Raw genomic sequence first — 22,091 nt, 5'->3', positions numbered from 1 at the left:
ATGCTTTCTTTGAGCCAGCACCAAATGGTAGACATTGTTTCCTCTTAATTGACTCCATCTGCAAACCAGACTGTTCCAGAGCCTCTGGAAGGGGGGAAAAAACTTTCCAAACTCTGTATTAATTACTTGATTAATCAGTGCACTTTGACATCTGGCTCTCACGCTGTCCTGGCTCTAGCAGGCATACTTGCGTACAAGAACGTGAGTTATTGCTTCAAGTGCTTCCGCATCTCTTTCCAATATGGACAGGAGTTGTCTGTGTTTGGAGTCACAAGATTAGCAGGAGAACGGGTTGAGGAGCGGATCCTGTGTTTGGCCAGCCTGGCAATCCTAGTCCTAAAGAGCTTATGGCTGAAGCAAAGCAGCAGCCAGTAGGCTCGGTGAGCCAAGGACATCTGGCTCTTCCACAAAGAGCAGGCACTGACCAGTCAAGGGAGAGAGAAACCCACCTAATGGGTGCAGGTGTTCTTCAGCCTCTGCCTTATGTGTGCTGTATGTGGTGCCACTACATGCAGATGTTCTTCAGCCTCTGCCTTATGTGTGCTGTATGTGGTGCCATTGATCTGTAGGGTGCTTGGGTTAGACCAGGGAGGGCTAAGAACAATTCTGAGTCTCGCTGAGATCAAGCCAACCTTGGCTTAAGACTCCTAATCTCCCTCCTTCCTCAAACAGAAATGCTGGGGCGGGGCAATTTATGAGTGAGAGATATGGAAACATGGGGGTAAGCACCTCCCTCTTAGAGATTCCCTGTAGTCCTGACAATCTGTCAGACCAATTGCAGGGCAGACAGGCCCCATACACTATCGGGGCATTGTCAATGCTGGGCAGTAGCTCTTGGCTTCTGTTTAAGCCGACATCTCCCTGGCAGGACCTAAGAGACAGGCTGGAAAGTGTTGCTGGATCTCCTTGTTTCCTTTCCCAATGTGGCCACATTAAATACATCTATTCCCCCCCCCCATTATTTTGTGTCTCTAATTAGCCTGAGGGTAGGTGGCACAGCCCCCCTTGTTAGGACTGCCAGGGCCCGGGCTCTGACCCTAGCAACTCCAGTAACATGAGTTTCCATGACCAGCAGTAAGAGGCAAGAATCGAAATAAGACATGGCAGGTGTCTTTTTGGCTAAGTGTGTCCTGTCACCATATGGTCTGAAGACTGTGAAGTTGTTTCCGAAGGAGCAGCTGGGAGGGAAGTGACTCTTCAAGGAGCAGAGGGAGATGGGACCAAAAGCATGTTTCATAAAAAGTAGACCAGATGCAGCCGGCTCTGACTGACACTCACCAGCCTGACGCTTGGCCTCACGTTTACCTTGTGATTCCCCAACCCACGTGTTCTACCTCTTAACAGAAGGTATAATATTCTCCTTAAACAAAGAATGAATGGAAAGTATTTAGCTGTTAGGTTTTGTTTGTTTTTTAAATATATCCTTTAAGTAAGAATGTCCACGCATGTCATTAGCCGGAGTTTGAAACATATCATGGTACCTGCCATTCTGTTTTTAGAACATATGTTTGCCTAGACTTAGTAATGAGTCTGTTAATCCTCCATTGGGTATACAAGCTGCTGCTTCATGATGGCTCACCTGGTCATTTCTGTCTCAGCCACACTGACATCTGGGACAGGATCCAGCTGATTCTTTGTCTGGGGTAGGGGTTTGTTGTCTATTTGGCTCTACTGATTGAATGCAAAAAGCATACTTTCTCCCACCATTTTCGAACGTCTCAGGAAGCATCTTTCCCCTCGCAGAGCTATTCACAGCCCCACCATCCTGTAATGGGAACTCAGAAATCACTTTTGCTAAAACGTGCTGAGCCCTCCCTCCCTAGGACCGAGGTAGTAAACTGTGGAGTCGGTGCATCACTATCACTCTTCCTCTTCCATTTTGCATCTGCCCTCTAGCTTAAGACTGGCTCAGATTCCTGATCAATCCTGCATGTAGGCAAGCTGACCATTCAAGCAGTGTCCAAATGTCAGTGATGCTTTCCCTCTCACTCCCCTTCAAGGCTGAAGGCACATAAAGAGACCCTAGGACACACACACACACACACACACACACACACACACACACACACNATATATATATATATATATATATATATATATATATATATATATATATATATATATATATTCCTGACTGGCTTTGGACCATACCATCAACTTTTCACAGACTCCCATGAAGATGCCTAGAAGGCTCCAGTCTGTACCTTAGCCCTGCACTTCCCCTTGCATTCCAGGAACAGCAGGCCTCTGCAGACAGAACATTCCCTGACATCAGCCCCCAGCAGTAGCAATCATCTCATGGGAACCAGATACCCACTTCAAGCAATAAGAGTGTCTTGGAGTCAGCTTGCAGAGCCAGTACTGAGATAATGACCAACCAGACCACACTTGAAGTAGGACTGCTTCTTTATGCAGACTTTTTGTTCCCTGCCTCAATTCTTCCTCTGTTGAAACCAGGAAGACAGACTTGGGGACGGGCGATACCCACCCCTTATGTGGTCTTCCCAGTGTGGCTGTGATTAAATCTTTCTCCGTCTCCTCTGTCTGCTGTTTGGTTTTTGTTTCTGTCTTTGCTTTGTTGTTGTTGCTCTATATCACAGGCTGGCCTGAAATTTGCCACGTAGCCTAGGCTGGCCTCAAAACTGCAGCGATCCTCCTGCCTCTGCCTTCCAAGTGCTGGGAATGCAGGCATGGGCCACCATACCCAGCTGTTTTTATCTTTAGTTGCTGTACTGGGACATGTGGCTAAGCTTTGTTGGGACTCCCATACCCAGGACTTTTGTCCTAAAACTGGTACTAGCCTTACCCCTCAACCACGGGCTCCGGCTTTAAGAACACCATCCAACATGAAAAAGCAGTAGAAGTGTGGCGTCTCACAGATGACAATATGTCAAGAGTATTTTAATAGGCCCATTTCTGTTTACCTGCTCCTCCATCCTCCTCTACATCCACAGCAGGCAGACGGGTGACCTCAGGAGAGATCATCAGTCACAAGGGTGACCCTGGGAGAGATCGTCAGTCACAAGGTCTTATTCGCTTTGCCGGTGGTGGGTGAAAGGGCAGAAAGGATGCGGCTTGGTTTAGACAATAAGGTACGAAAGCAAATGAAATGGGAAGGAAGTCTCCTTACAATAAAACAACTAATACAAATAAAATGAGTCTCTCAAACAAGAAGCCACTGCGCTGTGTGATTCTGCCTTGAATATGTCCACTCTGCTGGGGCGCTTTGGCAGCCATCTCCTAACCATAAAGAACCTGAGGATGGCAGAGCAGAAGGGACAAAAGAGCTACCACCCCTGATATAATTATGAGTCCCAGAGCCAGCTTGGGAATGCTAATGTCTACTACGTTCACGAGTTGACGTAATTCAGCACACTTCAGTTGCTTAAAGCAAAGCCAGGCAAAGACTACATAATGTATGGGTCAAACTCAAGAGCTAAGGATTTCTTTTTGTACATTTTCTTAAAACAAACTTTGTTTTAGGGAAGATGAATAAAAGAAAAACAAATAGCAGAGACCATGTGTAGCCCACAAACCTAAAATCTTTACTATGTTACTCTTCACAGAAAAATCTAAATCATTTGTGCAAGCCTCAGGCTACCGTTTGTGGGTGTGTTATACTCTGCAGCCCAAGGCCGTCTTAGTATGAGTACGGAAAGCTTCATTTTAGACTTACAGAAATTAATGGTGGACAATGGTTCAAGGAGACAATTCAAATACAAATTTGTCATTATTTCCATTTATTGTAAAAGGATGCCAAAGTAAGGCATCCAAAAAAAATAAAAAGCTCTTAACACACCTTTCTACACCTCAGAGCTTCAGATATTTCTTGACTCTACAGATCCTTCTGTAAATAATGCCTCTGGATAAAATACATCGTATTTAAGGACTATGCTCAAAGGAGGTCAGTTTGCCCTGTGATCTGAAGAAGGCATTTCCTGCCCGGGGAAACCAACCTGAGGAAACTCCACAGAGAAAGAGGATGGCACATAAATATTACATAAACAAATCGATGTAATAAATGGCATCTTCTGTGGAGAGAGATCTGGCACCTCCTGCTGACTCACTGACAGGGTGAATCTCCCATGAAAAGTACCCGCACCGTCCTCCCTTAACTCCAAGCCCCAAGTTAAAGGCACTGCTTCCAATGGGATCCCACTGCTCAGCAGTACCTTAGTGCAGTTTAATTCTTCACAGAACCAAACTTATCGAGAACGCCAGGTCCTAGCAAGGGACCATTGTGGAAGGCCCAAGAGTGCAAGGTACGGCACTCACCAACAGCACTGGGCTGTGAGTGAGCCCTGTGTGTAACTACACCTAATGGGCAGCCTGCCTTGATCCTATCTGCACTCCTTCATCGTTATAGCCCAGTGCTGATCTTCATAGCTGTACAGTGGTCAGTAACAGCAAGGAAAGACAGAGATGGGGAGGGGAGGAGAGAGACTGGAAAGTGGAGAGGGATAAAGAGGGAGAGAGAGGTGGAGGGGGGAGCGAAGGAGAGAGAATGAGTGTGAGGTGGTGTAGGAGGGGGGCTCCCCATTTATACCCAGTACTGGTTGTGTTTCAGTGCTGGGTTGGTTTGTCGACAGAGCTTGGCCATGTCAGGATCCAGGTTCACCCATGCCTGCCAAGGAGCGCATTTCTCTATAGGCTCTGCCCCCAGAGGGGCTGGCTGATCATATGATTGGGTCCGGAACAAACTGGTAGGCCGGCTGCTGGAGCTTCTAATAAGGGGTGTCACCGTGACCGTGGGAATGGCTCCACTCCTCTCTGCTCTAGAGCCTGCGGATGGGGATTCGAGGTTTGTCTTTGGCTGGACAAGTGGTCTGGGTTTGTCCTCCTTTCGGCTCAGTAGCCAAACACACAGGGCCACCACTGTCACCAGCAGGAAGAGGAACACAGCAGCTAAAGGTATGATGACCACCAGAGGGTGACGGCTCATTTCCGGCTGCATGGTCCCCCTAGAAAGGGACTCCCCCACTTTAGTGGCAGCATATGGCCAAATGACCCTGGTGGGAGAGACCTTTGCATCTATATTTGTCTCTTTGCCACCGAGTTGAGCCCAGGAATCTGTCCCCGGCCATTTGCCCTGGGTCAGGTTTCCTGGAGTTTCTGTCGGTTTTTTAATTGAAGTCCTAAGTTTTTTCTGAGGGAAAACAGAGGCTATGAGGGTCTCTCCAGTGACAAGCAAAGGCACATCTGGTGTAAATGTCTGTAAAGGTAAGGGGTCTGGTGGCACTATGGTAAAGGCTAGATAACCTGCTGCTGGCTGCACATGGTCTGCGCTGAGCAAGAAGGCAAAGGAGTCATTCAGTGTACAGGTGCCTGTTAGATTAGCGTGTGGCTCAAGCACCAGCTGCCCTTGGTTGATGTCTGTCTGGGTGAATTGAGTGACCTCTTCCATCACAGGGCTGTCAACTGCTCTTCGAACAAGCCGTCCATGGACGGGGGGTTGTATCACTTCAAACATGGGATCACTATTAGTCCTGTTAGCAAGCTCGGTTGCATCTAGATCCTCTGTCCTAAGCTGGTGAGCCACTCTGTTGGTCACTGTCAGGTTTGCTATAACCCACAACAAAGGCCGCACCGTGATGCCCAGTGTCTGCTCCGTCAAGTTGCACTCGGTTGTAAACAGTGAGAACCTCAGCTGATCTTCTGAGGCTGTGAGATTGGTCATGTGGTAAGAGAGTCTTCCAGAATCCAAATCCTCCTGCCCAAAGCTGTTGACCACCTGGTTTTCAATCAGCAAGTGACCACTTTGGAGGGGCTGTGTTATTCTGTAGATGATCTGGAGGCTCCTACCATTGGTCACTGCTGAAAGATGAATATTGGTGATGGGGACAGTGGTCTGTCCTTGTGGGAGAAGCAGGTTCGTGAGGTTCACAAGAGTGATGGAAATGGGGGTGACATCCAGGTGGAAGAGCTTGTAGAGAGGGCGGTGTTGGCCGTCAGTCACACTAAAGTAAAACACACCAGAGGATGGGCTTCCATCTTGTATGAACCACACCTGAGCGTTATTGATGTCCGCCTGTGTAAAATGGTGAGCAGTGGTGTCTGGATTGTGAGCCATGGCTAAAAAGCCATTGTTGGGATGACGGATGATCACGTATTGGATTTCGCTTGGAGGACTATCTATATCTTCTACATTGAGGATTTCAGGTCCCACAACCAACCTATCGCCCTGCAGAACTGTCAACCGAAGCCCTTTGGTCTTTAATTCTGGAGGCTGATCATTCACAGGGGTGATGATGATGTTGAACATCTCTTCTAGAAAGCCAGCCTCTGACTTGCTGGTGGACTGATTCTTTGGGTTTGGCCAAACAGCAAAGGTAAAATTATCAGCCAATGATTCAGAGTCATCATGAAGATACGTGACTCCAAATACATTAACTGTGTGCTGAGAGAAGTAGGGGCTTCCTGTGGTGATGTTTCTCTCTCCAACCATAAGGGTCCCATGGCGAGGAAGAGCTGTAACCTGGAACCAGATTTCATGGGAAGAACGCTGAGGTTGAGGTAGCCGAAGTAAGAGGTTGGAGGCATCTAATTTAGATTGGTCAATGAGAACTTTATCTCCCTCCTTGACAGAGGCTCCTATTGAAACAGTTAAGGAACGAAGAGACATTTAATCAGACACTTAATGAAGGTCATAGAGCTTTCTCTCCTAAGTATACCTCTCAGGGGATGATTCTAAACATGTAGGTTGCTCAAGTATCTAAATTAGCATACAAAAATAAAATTTAAACATAAGCACATACCTATAGAAACCAATACAGGGCCGGGCGGTGGTGTTACACACCTTTAATCCCAGTACTTGAGAGGCAGAGACAGGCAGATTTCTGAGTTCAAGGCCAGCCTGGTATACAAAGTGAGTTCCAGGACAGCCAGGACTATACAGAGAAATCCTGACTCGAAAAAAACAAAAACAAACAAACAAACAAACAAACAAAAAACAAAAAAAGAAGGAAAGAAAGAAAGAAGGAAGGAAGGAAGGAAAGAAAGAAAGAAAGAAAGAAAGAAAGAAAGAAAGAAAGAAAGAAAGAAAGAAAGAAAGAAAGAGGAAAAAGAAACCAATACAGAGGTCCCTCAAAAAACAAAATAAAGCAAAAACCAAAGGGAAAATAGAACTACTATATAAGTCAGCTATACGCTCTTGGGTATGTACTCAAAGGACTCTTAGCAGTCCAAAGAGATACCTGCACACCTATATTTACTGCTGCACTATTCACAGTAAACAGGACATAAGATCAGGCTAGATGTCCATCCATAGATGAATGGCAAAGAAAATGTAGTCCATATATACAGTGGAATCTTACACTGCCATAAAGAGAAGAAAAATGATGACATTGGCGGGGGGGGGGGATGCGTGAAATTGAGATGATTTTCTTAGGTTAAATTAGTGAAACTCAGAAAGACAAAGGTCACATGTTTTCTCTTACTTGGAGAACTGAGATTTACGTACATACATATGTACATACGTGTGTGTGTGTGTGTGTGTGTGTGTGTGTGTGTGTGTTTTTATGTGCATTCGGAGGTCCTCACAGTACAGAAGTGGCCTCCTGACAGTGGCCATGCGGCAGGAAGGCAGAGGTGGGAGCTACACTGAGGGAAGAAAGAGAATGTCTAGAGCAGGGAAGAACACAGGATGTGGGAGGAGAGCGGTTGGGAAATGAATGCAAACAACCATTAAGCCAGCATTTCAGGCAAGGGAGCTTAAAATCTGCACATCCATGTATAAGACTTTAATTTCCTAACTTCCCCATGGCTGAAGTTCTCCTTCCTGCTCTAGAGATAGGCCCAGCTCCTAGTAGTTCTTTTCTACTCATCATTTTCATTTGTATCAACAACTTTCAGTCATGGGCATGATAAAGCTCTCAGTGGAGGCATAAGGAGACTCTTTAAAGTCAACTGCCACTCCTCGCCATGAGGCTCATGACAGAGTAACCACCACTGGCTGTAACTGTGTCCATCTTATCGCAGAGGATGAATGTGGAGCATGGTCTAAAAGGGAAAGACGGATTTCCACATTGTTCTCTCTTCTATAGACAAAGCACTAGCCTCGGTTTGTTGGCAGTACCTGTATTTGCACGCAGCCGGCTCTGTCGACCTGACTCATTGACTTCATGTGAAATGGTGATCCGGAAATCCTCAGGGCCCAGCTCCGCCGGAGGGGAAGATGCTGTGAATGTGAAGGAGTCTTCTGAGGCCCACCCCGTGCTCTCAAGATCCACATGCTGGTAGAGTATCAGCCCTTCACTCACCTGGATAGAGGGAAGTACAGTTAGGGCCAAACTTCCCGGATGACACAACGCATTCTAAATGGAGGAGGCATGCTCTTTGTGGGGCTTACTATACTCATGCTTAAATTATTCCATGTATTTGTATAAAGGAAAAAACATGAAAAAGTGGTGACCTCCTCTTCACAGAGAGGAGTTCACAGCGAGGAGATCATATTTCAAACCTGATCGAGCAATCAGAGAGAAGCCCGGTGACCCTGAGGTGGCCATTGCCCTGGCGTGCTTTTCTTATGGAAAGGGTATATTAAACCCTCCTTACTTGACAGTGTCAGCCACCATCAGCTCATATGACAGGCCTCGTTTCTCAGATACTGCTGTCCACTTTCTGTCCAGCTGTCTATTGGTGATCAACTCTTAGACATTGTGTGAGCTTATCTATACGACCTTCAGGAAGTACCTGTGTGATGTGACTTTCAGAAACATTACACCTCAAGATTAAAAATAACTAATTGACATTACAAATATGCAGCTGGTGTCCAAATTTCTGTATCAACCTGATAAAAAATAAAGGCAAAAACAAAGACAAGACAAAAAAAAACAAACAAAATCCATATATGTATACATGGCTGCTTTTGTCTGAGTCGAGACCCTTAGAAGGCCATTCATTCTCAGGGGTGCCTTTTCATCTCTAAGTCCCTACTTTTTACGTGGTGTGTGTGTGTGTGTGTGTGTGTGTGTGTGTGTGTGTGTGTTTAGAGAAGGCCCAGAGAAACTTAAACTAGGATTCTGTGAGATGAATTGTGAGGGAGCAAAGAGCTTAAAAAAGGTTAGGAATTTGGTCAGCCAAACCAAAATGGCCCCAGGAACAACTTCAAATAACTGCCTGTTTCCACTGTACGACGTACATATGGATAAACTAGTTAGCTAAGTACCTGGGCTCTGGGGTTGAAGAAGGGAGGGTGATGGGTTTTTATCTCCTATCAATTTAGATTTGTCCAGCTATTTTCCCTCCTGCAGAAGTCATCAAAATATCATCAGAAAGCCAATGGTACGGAATCTCAACTAATTAATGAAGCAGGAAAACTAAAACGAGAGAAACTATTACTTGGTAACTGACAGCTATAAATTCAGGTAAGGGTCCTAAAATGGTTGCTAAAACTAATGAGCTAAAGAGTAGTGATAAACAGGACATGCTGGAAATGGTCACCAAGCATGTCCTCATGGGACACAGGGGCACAAATCACAAAAGAGGATCATGCCTTGAAAGTGGAGAAACTGTAAACCCAGGGAGCAATGAATGGTATGGTGACTATAAAAGCCAACCTCAACCCCAGGACAAAGTAAGCATCATGTTAGACCAGCAGGAAGCTGAGAAGAACCCAGCAGCCCCCATGGTATACCTGCCCACAATGCAGAGGCTGACTCTATGCAGAGGATGCATAGCCTGAATCCTTGACCAGAATTCACAACTTGAATCTCTACACAGAATGAATAGTGAGGAAGGCCAGAGAGAACTGTCCTGTACTCTTAACAATGACAAAGTTCAGCTGGCAAAACGGTCACCAAGCTCAATGACCTAAGTTCCATCCCCAAGGTGGAAGGAGAGAACTCCCACAAGTTATTCTCCGACATCCACATGCACTTCATGTCACGTCATAATAAATGTCTGTCTTGACAAGGTCATAAAAGACACTATATTAATAAATAAAGAATGGTTCCATATTGAAGGAAACTAAAGACACTGGATAACTGAATGCTATGCTCTATGTGGTGGATAATTTCCTCTTTCCTACTAAAGACATTTGTTGGAACAATTTAGGAAAGTTTAATATGATATATAAATTGCATATTGACATTGTAACAATGTTAAAATTATACATTTGAAAATTACACTGTGATTATATGAGATTGCCTCAATTTTAGAAATTGCCACTGAAAAGACAAGTGTGTAAAAAAAATGATAGCCTGAGTCTTGTTAAACACTAGCACTTTGGGAATATGGAGGAATAGAACACGTGGATTCCTAATACTTTTAGTAATTACCTTATAACCTATTTCAAATACAAAATTAAATACAGTAATTCTCATTTTTTTCAATGAGCTTTAGGAAGGAGATAGCCTTCGCTTTTATGATGACCAATACAAGCAGAATAAGGGCAAGAAACCCACCCACAAAAGCAGCCTTGTACACTGAAGACAAGAGACCATCTCCTGTGCTGACACACCGGTCTGTCCCCACCCTCCCAATTTTCATCTCTATCCCTATGACCCCCAACTTGGTCCTTCCTTGGACTTTTAACAAGGCTGTAATCCAATATTACATTAGAAGCGTATATATTTCCAAAGCTTACATTTTTTTATTCTCTGACAATTTCACACACATATATAATATATTTCAATCATATACATCCCATTGTCTCCCTTTCTCTCTCGCTTGGTTTTTCAAAACAGCAATTCCCTGTGTAGCCCTGGCTGTCATGGATATCATTCGGTTGTCCGGGCTGGCCTTGAACTCACAGATCTGCCTCCTGAGTGCTGGGATTAAAGTTGTGAGCAACTATGACCAGCTCTGTAATCATCTCTAATCCCCTTCCACTTCCAGTGAACTTGTTGATCTTCCCAACAAATTTTCCTCCTACTTTGAGGTGGGGGGGGGGAGAAAGGGAAGAGAGGGAGGGAGGGAGGGAGGGAGGGAAAAGGAACACACTGAGTTTAAGGCTTTTGCTTACTGGGTATGTTACCAGTGGCTACTCCTTCTTCCAGCATTGGTTCCAAATTTTAAAACTCTTCCCAAGTAGCTTTTGTTTGAAGGGAAGATAAAGATAAAGCATTCTTTGGGTTTCTGTGATCAAATTTCTATCTCATATCCTTGATTTCTATAGACCTCAAAGAATAGTCAAACGCTAAGAAGAAATATTTGGCTCCCAGAAGGCCAGAGGCCCCACCAGGCTCTCTGCAATGGGCTACAGTTAACAGCTGAGAGGCTGCTGGGAAGGTTAGAAAGATGAACATCTGGAGAACTCTGCCCTTCCTCCAACTTAGGGTGCGACAATTAATCTCCATTGCAATTTGATGGGTTTTTAGAATCACTGTGGAGATAAATCTGTTTGATTTGTCTAAGAGGGATTTTCTACATTAGGTTAATTGAGGTGCAAAAGCCACCCTAATGTCAGTGACACCATTCCTATGGCTGAGGTTTGGAAAAAGAAGAAGCGCTCTAGACACTGATGTGTACTTCTTTCTGCGTCCTGACTCTGTCACCCATGACTTCCTTGTCAAAACGGACTGTTTCCCCATGAACTGTGAGTCCAAAGAAACCCTTCTTTTCTTAGGTTGCTTTTTGTCAGGCATTATGTGATAGCAATAACAATACAATAGTGACTACACAAGGCTAGTTGACTGCCAGGCTTGGTGGAGTCAACCACTACATGGAGATTGACTTCCATCCCCCAACTCTCCAAAGGTGTAATGATGGCTTCCTTGCCTTCTTCAGCTTGCCTGGCTACAAGCATTCCTTGACCTGTGGCTGCAATATTTAACTTCCTCTGTGGTCAGCTGGCTTTCCTCATCTGTCTATGTAAATCTCCTTCTGCCCCCCTCTTGAAAAGACACAGATGACGGCACTTAAGGGTCATCTAGATAGTCCAGGCCACTCTTCCAAGCCTATGACTATTAACTGCATCTTCAAAGTCTGCCGAGAAAGGGGTCATTCATTCACAAGTTCCAGAGACCAGGACCTACTGTTTTCAAAAGTTCCTGCACTTGTATAAAACTAAATCAAGATGTCCAATGCTACCTTTTGCTCTTTCCAAATTATAACATTTTGTGTGGTCTCATTTGGTTAATGTATTAAAGAGCTACATTCTTAAGAGTAGCATGGGTCCCTAGAGACCCTTCTATATAAATGAAGATTTAATCCTCTCTGTGAGAAAAAGTAATAGTTACAGACAGACTTCTGGAGTCCATGCAGAGATTTTCTTTCTAGTAAGCTGCTGCAGAGACCAATAGAGTCATTCAGAGGCATGAATCATAGCTCACTGATAATTATTTGGGTGTGATATTCTGCTGCCAATCTCTAGCTAGATATTTCTGGGTGTTATCATCTAGGAATGCCTTTTCTGCTCATTCTTACTAAGGAGAATCAGCCTCACTTTATACAGCCTGTCCCCTGGGAATTCTGTAGCCATGACACCCTGTGCCTCTGTTATAGAAATCTTGCTGTGCTTGTGCCCAGTTGTTCTCTGGAACCATGATGGTGGTCCTTCTGGTGGAAAGGGAACACACTCCAAGAGGATTTAGGATCTAGGTCCGGAAGGATGGAGTTCAGACTCTGGACAGCAGAGTTATGAAAGAAGACATTTCTAAGGCTTAGTTGTTGTTCTAGTTTGGTTTTTGTTTTTGTGAAGTAACACTGACCCAAAATGAATGACATGGGGGAACAAAGAGTTTATTTAGTTTAACTTCCACGTAGCCCAGAGATGATCTGGCTCACACTTCCATATCACAGTCTAACACCATGGAAGCCAGAGTAGGAGTTCAAGTCAGGGACTTACTGGTTTGCTTCCCAAGGGTTGCTCAGCTTGCATATAACCCTAGACCACCTGTCCAGGGGTGATATCAGCTGAGTGACAGTGGGCTGGGTCATCCATCCCACATCAGCCATCAATCAAGAAAATGCCTCACAGACATGCCTATAGCCCAACGTTAGGGAGGCAGTTTCTCAAAAGACTTCCCCTCTTCATAGGTGTTAGTTTTTAGTTTCTGTCAAATTGACAAAAGCTAACCAGAAACGCCGTCCTGCTTACAGTACTGTATTACGGTGGCCGTGGGAACTGAATAGAAGGAGAAGAAATAAGCCACTCTCATTAAATGGGAATGAGTGCTGTCTTCCTTTTCATAGAAAGAGCCAACGATACTAACAGAACAGAACATTTTGACTATTCAAAGCCACAGGGCCAAGAGCTGCTAGTCAAGTTTAAATTCAAGTAATGGATCGATGACTACATGACAATACAATAATCTCCAACATGTGGAACAACACTCTCCACATAACTCAGAGGAGTGTGATGCAAAACAAAACTGCTGAAAGAAAAATATCAGTGGAAAATGTCCACAAAGACAAATAGGCCTGTTTGTGACTAAACCAGTGAGCCCAAAGAGGCACATGATGGGTGGGTAGGACCATGAATGACAGGAAGGCTGGCCCCTCCCTACTCTGCAGATTCAAAGACAAAAGCCTAATGAGACATTAAGCTAATTTTACTCTCCATTAAATTATAACAAATTAATTTCCAGCCTTTGAGAAATGTGTCTATAATTCTCTAAAACATGTATATGTTATGAAAGCAGTAAGTCCAGATTTGGGGAGGAGTAATTGGACAAAAATTAATAGCCCAGCATGGCTTTGTGATTTTCTAAATGTGGTCCTGGGAAACCATTATCTGTCCTGCAGAAGCAGTGGAGACCAAGACGGATGGCATCCAGCCCACAAAAGTACAATAGCTGAGATGCAATTACTGGCTTTGTTGAAAAGAAAAGAGGCTGGCTGTCATCAACCTCAAAGTCAGAACACTTCGCTGTTTTAATGACTCTAAATTATCTCAACAAGCAACGGAATGAAAATCACTCAATTAGCTGTGAGCTTCACCTGGAAACCATCAGTGTGTTCTGTGGACTCCGAAGCTTGCTTTGTTCGTGGGTTCTTGGAAGTGGACAGAACCTTCTCCAGTGTGTAAGAGTGCTTTCGTGCAATGGGAGTCTGATGGTTGTCTTCTCTGTGGATACATCCTATGCTTGTTCTCTGTGGGTTATCTTAACCCCCTTAGAATTTGACATTGAAAAACAAAGCGGCCACTTGCTTATTTTGTTAGGCTGCCACGACACAGAAAACATAGTGAACTTATTCTGGGCTAAGAAACTTAACATTGGGCAATGACATCACAAATACCTCCTTAGAGTTATTCTGCTGAAGTATATGAAGCACAATGCAGTCGAGGTTTCTAATGAGCTATTTTCTTCATAAGTACTAATTTTAAATGGTCATCTCTTCACAAGCAAGAATAGTGTATGTTTTATATGCAAATGATGCATTACTTTTAATCTCCATCCTTAGCCCCCAACCCCCCACAGGTAGAGAGCCAAGGACAAATTGATTCCCTCCATTAAGGGGGGAAAGAGCACTGAGCCATCAACTGCCTACAATGTCCCTATTGAATGCTTAGCAGGTCACTTGGCTAGAACTGACTCTTGAGAAGAAAAGCTGGTCTAGAAAGTCTATTGGTAATTAGCCATTATTAAGTTACACAGGGCTAAATAGCTCTGAACTCTTTACATAGTTGAAATTACTTCCTGAGTTCTCGTTCTCTCTCTCTCTCTCTCTCTCTCTCTCTCTCTCTCTCTCTCTCTCTCTCTCTCTTCCTCCCCATCACATTGAAGAGGCCCAATAAATGCACATATGTGCTAATCAGGATCTTCATGGAGGATTTCAGAGGAAAGCTTCCTGCACTCTGTTGAACATACAGTCTCAGGCAGGACTGCTCCATAACTGAGCAAATCCCGGTCCAAGAGAAGGCCTCCTGCCCTCCCCTCCACCATTCTTTTACTTCCCAAATGTTCTAAAGCTGACTGATGGTAAATCTGAGCTGTCATACGATGACTGGGACCTGACATGGGTACCACTTGATAGACATTATAAACTTCAGGCTGTGCCAAAGCCCCCTCTCCATCTGCGTGTGGAAAATGGAAAAGGAGGTAGTGTGTGGGAGGGGCAAGAAGAAAGGCTAATTTCCTTCTGTCCTCAAACCATGAATAAAATGCCCATTTCTAAACATATATGCTAACCAGGATCGGAATGTTTTCAGTGTTGTTTAATGTGTGTACATGATGTAATGTGTGTGTGTGCATGCATGCACACGTATGTGCGTGCACACATGTAAGTGTGTATACGCTTTAACCCATGCTTACACATGCAGAGGTCAGAGCAGTCCTTTTATGTGTCTTCTGGGAATGTGAACTCAGGTCTTCATGTTTGCACAGCAGATGCTCTTACCCCTAGAGCCATGTCCTTATCCCTGGAATGCATTCAGGTCAGTGCATGTTTACTGTATTAATAGGTGGTATTCCTCTCTGTCTGGATACAAATTTAACATTTTATCGTTTTCTGGTCTTGCTTTTATCAAGTATGCACTGTAGTTTGGATCTGAAATGTCCCCCCAAACCCCATGTGTTAAGGTTTGTTCTCTGACTTTTGAACTATTGGGTTTCCTGTCTTTGGAGTTATTGGGGTGTGGGACCCTGAAGAGGTGGAGAAACCATTGAGGGTGAGTTAGGTGACTGGGGATGAGCGTCTGAGGGGACGTCGCAACCTTTGCTTCCATATCCCTTTGTCTTCTCTCTTTGTGCTTCCTGGCCTTCAGGAAGTAAACATTTCTCTACCTCGTGTGCCTCGCCAGGATGTTCTGCCTCTCAAGCCTCAAAGCAAGTGACAGCTGACAAAGGACTGAAGCTTCAGAAGCCAAACCAAAGTAAACCTGTTCTCCTCCACACGGATTCCTCTCAGATACTCTGTTACAGCATCAGAAAGCCCTTGAATGTCGTGTGTGTGTGTGTGTGTGTGTGTGTGTGTGATACCCACTAAAACACCAAAGCAAGCTATGACCCTGAAAGAACCAGAGCTCATATTTTGGATTTTATTTTTTCCTGGATTTCTCTGTAGTCTTCCTCCTTTACCCACATCATTGACTGTTCTTTATGATGGCTGAGGCAGAAAGAGAGACAAGTTATTCAAAAGTGACAAACATAGATGTTGGAAAACCCTGAGACTTGTCAGCAGCAGCTCCCAGTTGCTCCCTTCCTCCCACCACATCCCTCTTGCCCTGACTGTCAGAACAAGTCCTTGGAGATGCCCATCCTCAGGCCTCTTTGTTCCTCCGGCCTGGGCTCTGGCCAGGGATGGAAAACTTGGTCCCTGCATGAGACCTCTCATATATCCTTTGCTCGCTTCTCTCATCATCCCTGAGGGAAATGTGTTTGAGAATACCAGGAACTCTCTAAAGGAAACAATAAGTGGGTCATAGGTGGAGCAAATGTCATTCTCCTCTGATGACCTCATTTCCATTCATTAAATGACTGCTGCACATTAGGGCAAACACCAGCCAGTTCCAGTGTAGCAGAAAATTGCCCTCCCCTGGGAAGCTCCTTTTAAATATGAGAAGTAGAAAGGAACTTTTCACATTTCCAAGAACAAAAAGCTAAGCATCAGCCTCAAACCCCATCTAATTAGTGTTTGTAATCCTTAGGATGTCCGGTCACCTCACCACCCTTCTTGAACACCAGCTGGATTTCTCAGTCATCTTGATGCCAGCTCTCCTCAGTGAAATTCTTTACCATGGCCCACACAGGTAGTCACCTTCTAGCTTGTGTCTCTCCTGATCATTAGAAGAATGCTTTCCATCTCCACAACCCTCAATTAAGTGTAGGTAACATGCTATATACTTTACATCTATTTCTGTCTCGGCCGCATTTAACCACTTAGGGGAAAGCTCTGGTTAATTTGGTAGGAGTATGACCTAGAATCCAGAGCCCTGGGCTCAGGTCTTGGCTCTGCTATCAATAGGCTGTGTAACCATGTGAACACGTGTGCTTAAGGTCTGAGTCTGCATACGTGAATATGGTTTCAACAATCACTGCTACGACTCCTCCCGTTTTCAATACAACAAAACAGGTTTAACACCCATGTGATTTGCTGAGTCACAGAGGGAGCCTAGATCTCCTGGTGTTGTGCCAAGAAACTTCTGCACAGTCCCAGAAGTTACCAGTAGGTCTCAGATACCTAAATTATAAAATCTCTCCACATACCACACAACAAAGGCACCAGATGGCTGTCGTATGGAAATTCTACGAACTACAACTATATCTGAGACGTGGTTTTAGGGAGAAAGAAATCATAATATCAGGGGTGTGCCTTATGTATAAAGCCAGATACATGGTCTTTGTATACAACCTTTCAGATGATAAAATAATTTCTTCTTTGTCCTTTGATTCTAAGTTTTCACACCTCTGGAATGGCAGGCGCATGTTCAGCAGAAGAAAGGGTCATGGGAGGGGAGAAGCAGACACTGTGTCCCCTGATCTGTGGCCTGGGACTGGTTGTTTCCAGACTTGAGCCTGCCCCCCATTTCCTTATGCAGCACTGAGCTCCCGTACAATACCTCTCCTGCTCTGGCTCATACCTGCTATTGCTGACATGTTTGTGAGATACCTCCTATGTGTTCACAAAGGCAGAAGAAATCAGAAGGGGCAGGGAACCATTACAACCTGGAAGTAACTGGATTTTATTTCATCGAGACCTTGCTTGCCTGAAACCTTCTATTTGGCTCGGTATGTTAATTTCCTATTTACAAATGTGTTCTATTCTAAAGGTGGTTTGTTTTTTCTTTAAAAAATGTACCCTGGCTTCCAGTATAATACACAGTTTTCCGTTTGCATGTCAGTGCACCATAGCAGCTAGAACACTGTTCCAAATATTCAGTTTATCCACCACACTGGTAACAAGCTACCTCCTGTGGTATGTGAATACAAAGGATGTTCTAGAACACAAGCTGCAGTTTCCCATGGTCCAACATCACACTGTCCTTTGCTGCCTTCTGTGTGTGACTAGAGCGAGGCTGTTCCAGTAGCTAGATTCTGAAAGAACGAAGACATGAACAACAGACCACAGCCAACCCACAGTTGTCAGACAGTGCATGTGAGAAGGGCATGCTGGGTATCATAAGCCTCTGGGACTTGGGGGGTTCTTGTTATTGCAGCAAAAGCTCCTTAGGTCTAGCTTATATATTCACTAGCACTTATTTTGGATATATCGATCTTAATCTAAAAATGCCATATGTTTGAAATTAAAAGCTTTTGGAAATAATAGTCAAAATGTTTTGTCTTGTTTTGTTTTTTAAAAGAACTGGGGCTAGAGCCAACATACTCTTATAGAAATAACAACATTCCTGTTAGTATTCCAAAGGCAAACTGACCCTGGGCGTGTGTTGATGCTCCTGGGCACATCTTAATTCCCTACACAATGGAGATTTCATTCCAAGTTTTTGTTCTGTGTCCTGGAAAAAACTGCAAACCACAGACATTATACTTCTTCTTTTCAGGGTTACACTGGAAGCTTATGCTTGCCTCACGATCCACTCCCTCAAGTGCACACAGACAACTGAAGAGCAAAAGTCATGTCCACTCTCCTCACATCATACAGAAAGAGTTCAAAGGTAAAGAACTCTTTCTATTTCCTCTAAACTTGACTTGAGATTCAAAAAATTCTTTAGTTACTCAAAGCTATAGCCAAATAAATTTTCAGACCTGGTATTCTAGGACAGAAAGAGGATATCAGATTACAACCAAAGGCATGCTTAAATTAAAGAATTATATTTGAGAACATCACCCCAAGAAGATGAAATAACACATAAACAATCATGTTTTGGTTCACCCAATTCCTGGCTAGAAGGCAAAAAAAAATCTGAGTGATTATTCATTTCAATAAGAAGATATGTAAACCAGCAAAGTTACAAAGACCCTGGATATAAATTACATATACTTGCAATTACAATATACTACATAATGAGTACATTCATGTTAGATATAAATATATATATACACTTTGGATTTCCTTTTAAAGGACCCCCTTTAAAAGATTTTCTTATTTTTAAGTGTGTGTGTATGTGTGCGTGTGTGTGCAGTGTACATGTAGTGCATGTGAGTGTGTGTACATGTAGAATCCAAAACAGAGGAAGTTAGGGAGCTCTTGGAGATGGGGTTACAGAACATTGTGAGCTCCCCAGCATGGTAGGACTTGAACTTGGGTCTTCTGCAAGAGCAGTATTTGCTCTCAACCACTGAGCCATCTCTCCAGCTCTGAGTACTTTTTTTTATTTGATACTTTCAGAATCAGCATGATGTTTTCTGACTTCTGTCTCATGTTCTGTTCCCTAAAAAGACCCCGTTTTAAATGACATAGAAGTGGCCTGGGCCATGGCCCACGTCTAATTGGTTTAGCTGGATGAAGACAAAGGAGAGGTCCTCTGCTCAGACTCATAGTCCCACCCAGTGGCATAAAATGGATGTCAGGACTCACCAGACATTGGGTAAAAATGGAAACATCCTCCGTGCGGTTGTCTGAGTTCATCTTCAGCAGCCTCCCGAGTCTAGGGGACCTGACAACTGTAAATGTCACAGTTCTGTTCCCTGCCTTGTCATCATTGGTCACGGCTCTCAGGTCATGAGACGAAAGTGGCTTTGTGGAACCTAAAATTGAAACATGAATATAACTACAACCTACAAAAGGGGGTCGGCTCCTCAGTCTATCCAGACTTCTGAAAACTGCCTGGGGAGTTCATGGATGTGAATGGGGGGGCTATGGGGGAGGCTGGTGATGCCTGGATATTTTCTCATGGGCATGGTTTGTTCCTGAGCCACAGCAGAAACGAGTGATTCTCCTCCAGCTATGGCCTCACTTCTGTTTGGTTCCCTAGAGAAAGGAGTTCATGCCAAATAAGGCCTCTGTGGCTCAGCCCTGGGTATGTAAAGAAAAATCCGATTGTGTGGTACTGGGAAAACAAGAGACTGTGGTTCAAGGAGGGCGGTGCTGGCTCCTAAACAAACCCAGGGAGCCTCCCAGGCCTGTATCACAGGTCATGCGAATGCCAGGGGTTGGGGTGGAAAGATCATCCTCCAGCTCATGGGATCTGAAGCCTGTGAACCCTTCTCCTTTCCTTCAGTTCCTATGATGGAGGACAGGTGGGCTATCGATGCCATTTCCTCTCAGTCCCGCCTGAAGTGCAGGGTTCAGGACAATGATTCTTTGTTGATGAACTGCTCATCTCTGGACCTACAGAGTTGCTTCTATAGCATTATAGCCAAACTTTCCGGGAAATTCCCTCTAAGAGTCAAGACCAACATTCCTTGAAGAAGAGCCAAGTACAATTGAGTAAGCAAAAAACCTACAGCCTAAGGCCACAGCATGTTCTCACATGCCATCACTAGAGCTAAACAAACAAAATCTATGCTAGATTGCAATGTAAAAACCTTTCTTTTCTTTTCTTTCTTTCTTTTTTTTTTGCATAGAATAGAGTTTATTCAGAGCATGAGGAGGGGAGTAGAGAGGATGGGGGGAGCAGAAGCCCACCATGAGCATGTGGAAAGAGAGGGGGAGGGGAATGGGAGAGAGGGGGAAGGGGCAAGAGGACCAAGCAAGAAAGCAAGAGCAATGTAAAATCTCTTACGAAACTTTTTCTTGGAGAATAAATGACAGAGAAGGAAATAGAACAGATGTTGATCAAATTATATAAATACCTACTATATATACATATGTGTGTGTGTGTATATATATATATATATATACATATATACACACACACACTCATGCTATATGTACATACTTGCAATATGACAAAATGAAAAATCAAAAAATACAATAAAAATATGCTTTAAATCTATTACTTAGTACACACACACACATACACACACACACACAAAATTTCATTTAGAAGTATAGTCCTTAAAGTAACCATGTTAAAAACTGATACTCAAATTTGGCAAAATATGGAGGCTATAAAGTCTTAAACATTCACACACTGTGTATTCTAATAATTACTTGGCTTGCCATGCAAACTTTCTAAGAATCAAGCCAGGGCTGAGTGTACAAAGGAGCCAACGCAGAAACTTCCAAAGTCTGATGAACCACAGAGGAAGTTCAAATGGATGAAATGTGAATTAAAGTTCTTAAAGGTTTGATTTCTGTTGGTTGCTACTAACTTATGCCTGTCTGCAATACCTACCCCAACTAAAGAGATTAAAACACGTAACAGTAACGTTGCTACATAATTGATGTGGCCATTAACCTATTAACTTGCTGTGCTTTGTGCGTGTGCGTGCGTGTGTGTGTGTGTGTGTGTGTGTGTGTGTGTGTGTGTGTGTGTGTAATGCCTAGGAGACAAAATAAACAGCTACCCTGCTGTTCCTGTCTCAGAGAAGAGGCATTCTATAATAAAGACATCCTGGGATGCTGGCCTATACCTAAAGGAGAGGGGCTGCCTGAAACAAGTTCTAGATTTGAGATCAGAATTGTCACATTGCCTGAAGGCAATGTCTGTTAGACATGAGACACTGAGAGCCCCATGCCTCCTTAACTTTTACCTGCCAATCAGGATGTTGAAAGTTGTAGGGTTTTGGGGGGTGTGGGGGTGTTTTGAGACAGGGTTTCCTCTGTGTAGCCTTGGCTGTCCTGGAACTCACTGTATATACAGACCAGGCTGACCTCAAACTCAGTCATCCACCTGCCTCTGTCAACCAAGGGCTGGGATTAAAGTTATGCACCAACACTGCCTAAACAAAAGTGTATTTATACACTATTTCATTTAAACTTTTAAAAACACAATGTGGTAATTAAAAATATAAAATTCTATAAATATATAAAGTATCAGTACCTGAATGCCCAGCCTGTAATAGGAATAGATGTTCTACTCCGGCAACAGCGCTAAAACAAATTTTGCTTTCACAAAAACACTAGACTTTTCCCTGGCATTTTAAAATATAGAAGTTCTGAACACATGGGTCTGCAATAGCTCACACTGAATACACACCTTACATCACACCCTGAGGTAGGATGCTGAGTGCCTCCTCGCCCTTCATGGGACATCGCATAGCAGGACAAAGATGCGGACTCTGAAGGAAGATACAGAATGTGGCATCTATTGCCCACTTCCTGCCTTACACACAGCAGCTAGGACAAAGAACCCTCCCTCAGGTGGCTACTGAAGAAGCCATGCTGAGCAAGGCTCAGGTGGGTCCCTGAAAGGGCACAATGTG

General features: G+C 44.0%; 1 protein-coding gene across 1 annotated transcript in view; it reads right to left on the bottom strand.

The window, feature by feature from the left end:
• Positions 1–3,656: 3,656 nt before the first annotated feature.
• Positions 3,657–22,091, bottom strand: part of LOC110328881 (chondroitin sulfate proteoglycan 4-like) — a 64,672-nt gene continuing 46,237 nt past the window's right edge. The window contains exons 8-10 of the mRNA XM_029544129.1: positions 19,360–19,529; positions 8,075–8,258; positions 3,657–6,591 (exon numbers count right to left, since the gene is read on the bottom strand). Of these exons, the coding sequence (XP_029399989.1) occupies positions 4,541–6,591; positions 8,075–8,258; positions 19,360–19,529 (2,405 nt within the window). The 3' untranslated portion in view covers positions 3,657–4,540. The remainder of the gene's footprint in view (positions 6,592–8,074; positions 8,259–19,359; positions 19,530–22,091) is intronic.

The sequence above is a fragment of the Mus pahari genome, chromosome 11, assembly GCF_900095145.1.
Source record: "Mus pahari chromosome 11, PAHARI_EIJ_v1.1, whole genome shotgun sequence".
NCBI classification, from domain to species: Eukaryota; Metazoa; Chordata; class Mammalia; order Rodentia; family Muridae; genus Mus; species Mus pahari.
Note: the sequence above shows the minus strand (reverse complement) of the source record. Positions and strands in the feature narration are given on the sequence as shown.